We start from the raw sequence: 6460 nt of genomic DNA on the forward strand, positions 1-6460 counted from the left end.
GTCCAGTCCAATTGAAAGCGAGTTTTTCATAATAAACTATATTAATGTTACAAGTACAACTTTGAGCGATGTTTCTCACAGACGGGGCAGAGCGAAAATATTTAAGATAAAAATAAAAGGAGACAATGATTATTTTATATTATAAATATTTAATGATACTTGTCATCCACAGCTTAGCCTGCGTTTTAGGAATTGGTCGTCAGTTGGTAGGAATAAAAAATATCCTGTGTTGGAGATCGCGCTTGCTTTATGATTTATACAAAATTGCATCAAATTCGATTCAGTGGTTTGGCAGACAGACACTCTCGCATTAAAAATTAGCAAAGATTATAAATCCCCAACACATTATAGTTTTATTTTATTGCCTATATGTCGTAGGTATGTAAAACGTATTTTTTTTTTATAAATCATTAACATAACTACAAGAATTTTTAATCTATCATGGCCACACAGAACGTTCATTATAAAAAGCATATTTCCGTAGCGTAAAATTGTCCGAGCTCTTATCGGGACTATAAAAGACTTCAACTAGAAAAATAAACGATTGCCTTGCAATAAACCCATGTTGTTCGAGTCGATTGCAAACGTTTAATCAAATATGCAATATGCTATGAGTTCCCTTATCGAGCTTTTGGGTTTATTGAATTGGTTACGGCTCCGTAACAACGCGTGCATTACACGTATGCTCGTTAAACTTGCTTTTTCCTACTTAGTTTTGAAATTACAGTCAAATTATTAACAAGTTCAAAACAGTAATAGTAATAATAATTAATAGTTCCTTATCCAGTAATTACTTAATACTTGATATTGTAAAATGATAGCAGCCATTGCGAACTAATTCTTACCTGTAATAAATAAGTACTTACCTACGTTACAATAGTAAAATATTGCTTTTATTTATTGTACCTACATCGTTGTGTTGGCTTGAGAAACAAACGTTACAGATTTAATTAAAAACGACGTTAATTAATGTACACTTTAATTAAGTAATTTTAATGTGAAGATATATTCGGTGAGTCAACTTACAATTTGATTTGTTTTTATTTGTACCACAACCGCCCTCAGAAACACTAAAGGTTTTTTGAATAAAATTTATTTAAGTAGTATTTAATACACTATTTAATATTTTAAATAGGTATTGAGACTGACAAATGAGCGACCTGATGGTAAGGCATCACTACCGACCATAGACATTAGCAGTATAAGAAACACGAACCATTCCTAAGAATGCGAAACTTAGAAACTAGGATGTTATGGCTCACTCACCCTTCAAACCGGAACACATCCGTTCTAAGTATGGATGTTTGGCGGTACAATAAACCATGCTGATTCATATTCAATTATTCATAACTGCTTCCATTGTTAGGAATATGTATAACTAGATAATTATAGTTGATGGCACTAAAACGAGTTTGAACCATTCCGTGGTCGGACCAGTACACAATGTTATGTATACTGTAAGTCTTTCTTAGCTCTGATTCTTTGTATTCATCATTATCATGACAGTTAGTCGGCATAGATACTTACTTATTACTCTTACAAATATAATATAAACTAATCAAACTGTCACCAGTGGAGGCAATAAGGCGAGGTGTTATACTTCAAAAAAGTATTCGTATTAAAAACTTAACTTAATACCTCGAAAAGTTTTTGAAATATTATTCCAAAATCCAATTAGGTACTATCAAAAGACAATGAGATTTTGGCGTAGACATTTTGTACTACTTTTTACTAATTATTATATTCGAAGCCGAAATGTTTCCGTTTGTCTGTTAAGGAATTATCAGTAGCAGTCCGGAATCTGGAAATTAACAGCGTTTACACTCCCGCGCACAAGGCATAAAACTGTTATCCCTGCGCCTAAAAGTTTTCTGTTCATTCTGACGATTCATGCGAATTATGACTGTGAGGAAATTAGAGAGTTTGGGAACACACATGAGCACTATAACGTGTCCCACGCAATTGACTAGTACTCGATTAGGAGAACTTCATCAGACTGTGGGATTATATTAATGCATTTGATAAGATTATATGCAAAACAGGAAAAGCGTATTTTTCATATAATACTTGGTATAGAAATAATCGTATTAAAAAAAAATATATTGCCTATTAGTGACCCAGTAGTTATAATGCATGCGTCTAACCGATAACAGTGTTTGTTGTGACAAGCATTACTGAATTTCCATGCGCTTAATTTGTGTTTATAATTCATTACGGCGGCGAAGGAAGGTGAGGAAACCTGAATGTGTCTTATTTCCATGAAATACTGCCACATGTATATCCACCAACCCGTATTGGAGCAGCGTGGTGCAATCATCCAATCCTTCACCATTGCGTTGTACTCATTGTATTTAGACACCTTATACGACATAATTTTAATAACAAAACTCTTTGGTTTTATTAAGTAGGTATATAATAATCACTAAATAAATCATATAATATTATATGATTTCTGATTGATGATAATCCTAATGGATAACTGGCTTTATCAGGCGTGTATGTAAGCCTGTTGATTAAAAAAATCAACATTAAAAAAAGGCGCGACAACATTTTTATACATCACAAACTAGTGACAGCCCCACAGAATATTATTCCGAAGAAATCCTGTTTGCAATGGTTGGCACCATTCCAAAAGTACCTTTTTTAATTTTGATTTTTTAAATATATTTTTATGTTAAATATTATAATAATGTAATAATAAAATAATCAGACTTGTTCTCTATTGAAGTCTTGTTATTAATTTTATAGAATTGATACCTGTTTTTTTTTTCTTATACATAGAAAAGCAAGAATTCTATTAATATTGTATTTAATTAACTTTAATATCTGTAGCATAAATAAAACACATATTTTTTAAAGCTTTCAATGTTTTATTTTGTCCAACATTCTATTTGCCGCTAATTTTCTTACATACATATTTTTTATCTGACATCACAGATAAAATTAATATTTAATAAAAACTATTATTATATTTTGTTTATTTTAAACTTTATTATTATTAAGCTATTTATTATTTCTTCCGTATAATTGCACACTCAATATTGCCAGCAATAAAATACTTCACATTTCATTTGATTAAGATGATACATGCAAAGATTTTAGTTTTGATAATTTGTAAATAACTTGAGGACGAATAACAGACTTAGTATTCTACGTTTGATTTAATTATTTTACAATATTACAAATACTTTATTACTTTTTATTTCTTATTACTCTTTTATTTTTTATTTTGAATTATTCTAGAACCCGGCAGAAGTTATTGAATCTGTGTATATTTATGTAGTTTCGTACATAAAAATAGATAACAGATGAGCCGTTAATGATTAGATTAGTTATATATTAAAATATATATAGCTTAAAATAATTGTAAATAGACAGAAGGATAAAAAATACTTCAGTCAATTATACAACAAAGTAAATATTGTAAAAACTGCCGCCATTAAAAAATATACTCCCATTAATCTGTAAATATATCAACATCCTCTTTTATATACAATGATTATATGTAACAACAAAATTTCACATTAAAAAATGGAAAATAAAAAAGAACAAAACCAATATATTACACATTTATTAAATTGTTCAACTACATATTATGTCTTATGAGTTAAATGAGTGACTAAATCAACGATTAACTACATTTTTTTAGTGCCGTATCTTTAAGATTTGGGTGCAAAAAGTGTTTACATTTGTGCTCTTTACTTAACAAAATAAAGCAAAAAAATAATCCAAAAGTTAATATAGTTGTAAAACAATAAATCAAATATTATATCGGTATTTATTAAAAAAAAAAAAACAGGTACTGTGACGTTTCAGCGGATATATAAAAAAATATTTAGCACTGCGGTATTTACCATCGCTACTTTCAACAGTTCTCTTTATTACCTAAATTTACGTATTACATTATTTATATTATTATTATATTCTATTTATCCTAACGCACAAAATAAGATTCAATAAAATCTTACGTAAAATTCCTGCATTACATTATATGAGCGATTTACAAATAGTAAACACCATCCTGTATTTGCTACAGTTCAATCAAAATAGGAATATTAATTATTTTCCGGGGTTCTTCCTTATGTTGTAGAAAATTAAAAGCGAAAACTATCGTACGGGACATTTAGATAAATTATTACAATCGAATAAAATTCTATTTATTGAGCATTTCGATGTTAAAACATTATCTACAGTAAATTCTCATTTTTAATACATAACTATAAATGAGCGAGTCATTTTATAATCAATCAATTTTTCATATTGATCCTAATTGAAAAATTATTTTGTTTTGGAGGAGAGAGGAGGCTCTTAATCCATTAATATAAAAAAAAGATATTGTTGTCAAGCCATTTATTTTATTTACCTACACAATAACAGGTGTGTCAGTTAAGCGTTGAAGATTAAGTTCTTGGCTTTATTGATACTGTACAAGTACTTTAGAAAAACAATCCGCCCATACTTGACATATTTGTAGATATACGATACTTCTATATTTGGACGAAATAAAAAATGAGAATCAAAAATTTTGTTATATTTTCTACTTTATAAATATCCAAGCTATGTTACAATTCTGTACAGGATTTGGAAAAATATGCGAGTTTCAATTCAATTCCACGACAATTTAACGCTTAAATTTAATGCTCAAATATTGAGATACTGTCCTCACGCGGTCTCCTAACGTTTGATGCGCGCTGTATATTTCATTCTAAATATATATAGTTTAAATCTTTACATTATAATTACGAGATGTTTATGATTTTATAATTAAGCTTATATCTAGACAGTTTTCAAAAATACATTCTATCACCAATAAAAATAAAAAAATTAAACTTTAATTTCATTTAAGCAGTATTTACAGTAGCTTTAGATATTTCTTTACAAGCCATAAGACATCATGAGATACATTTTTTGTCTGTGGCATAAACTATTGTATTGAAAATAATATTGTCTACGCTCCCAAATATACTCATCTCTTAAAACTTTTTTGTACAGTTTTGTACATCTTTATTCGTTCTAATTTCGTTCCAGCTTAGAGCTTTCATTTGGTTCTAATTATAATTACAAATAGTGAATATTTATTACTATTTTAACACACTTATTGCTGATAAAGACAGTACAAGTTGTTAACGTATCAACTGAGTTACAACGGTTTGTCCCTTTCTAACATATTCTTATTTCATGATGGAAGAAAGAGACAAACATACAATTGTTTATTCCATATTAAAAATTATATCTGATAAATTTTCGTAATGAAAGTTATTCAAATGACCAATAGTTTGATATTATTTAATGAAAATAGACTTTATAACAAGATAAATAGGATAGATATTTGAGTAACTCCGCGATTGAGCTGCGTCATCAATAACTTTTATTACTATGATAACATTATTAAAATTCCACACTCGGCTATTAAACTAATATACACTAACCATAGCTATTTCTACTACACATAGAGACATATTAATCATCATATATATATTAATATAATCACACCAATAGTATCTTAAACTATGATATTTTAATAGGTTCATATCTTGTTATTTTTATTTTGTTTAATTCCATTTCTATAATAATATTACAAAACAAATTTTATCTAATTCAATCATTTGACACATTCAATTTTTAAATAATCCGCCGATTCATATTTTTATTCCTCATTAATTTATAAGTATTATATTAACAAAAATAGTTAATTTTAATTTGTAATATATAATTTATATTATAATAATGATATTTCACTAGAATCTGATAGCTATTGATAAACGGATGACACATAATATTCATATTGAATAAACAGACACACAAAATATTTGGAGGTTTAAAAAATTATACGTATATATTATTAGCTCATTCGTTTTTTATAAAAAAATATAATGTACACCGTGGACGATTTTATAATGAGCTTAAATATTAAGTAGTATTAACTTAAGTTATTATTGTAATATATTTGATGTTTATAATGGTGTCATAACTCATCAGCTATCTCGTAACAAGAAAAAATATCACGAATGAAATTATTTATATACCATAAAGGTAATTGTGCAAAAATCATCTCTTGTCCAAAATCATATTTTTTTATTAAATTGTCGAATTAATATAGCAGTATAATTGATCTCGATAGACGCGGAGAACTAAGCTAAGGTTAAGCCACAAATTCACGGATGGGACTGGATTTACACGTCAAACCGCTAAAAAACCAAATGCTCCGCCAATTGTTTATCACAAGCAGCGAGTGCCCCATTGCAACGTTAGTTTCTAAACTTTTAAAACGCTAAATGCAACGTTCCTAAAGCCCCGAGGACCGATGCTAGTCGCGACCCCGCTCCGGACGAGTACTAGTCCAGCAGAGGCGGGGAGGGCGTCTGCGGGGGGAGCGGGGCCGGGGCCGGGGGGCCGCATCACCGCGACGGGCACGAGCTGATGGCGGACTTGCCGCTCAGGCAGGAGAACCCGCTGGTGG

At 29.4% G+C, this 6460-nt stretch overlaps 1 protein-coding gene across 2 annotated transcripts in view; it reads right to left on the reverse strand.

Moving 5' to 3' along the window:
* Positions 1-3552: 3552 nt before the first annotated feature.
* The window catches only part of LOC113399608 (protein real-time), a 70465-nt gene continuing 67557 nt past the window's right edge, over positions 3553-6460 (reverse strand). For both annotated transcript variants that reach the window (XM_064216739.1, XM_064216738.1), the window contains exon 14: positions 3553-6460. This exon is cut by the window's right edge and continues 26 nt beyond it. In XM_064216739.1, the coding sequence (XP_064072809.1) occupies positions 6399-6460 (62 nt within the window). In that variant the 3' untranslated portion in view covers positions 3553-6398.

Source organism: Vanessa tameamea, chromosome 13, assembly GCF_037043105.1.
Source record: "Vanessa tameamea isolate UH-Manoa-2023 chromosome 13, ilVanTame1 primary haplotype, whole genome shotgun sequence".
Lineage (NCBI taxonomy): Eukaryota > Metazoa > Arthropoda > Insecta > Lepidoptera > Nymphalidae > Vanessa > Vanessa tameamea.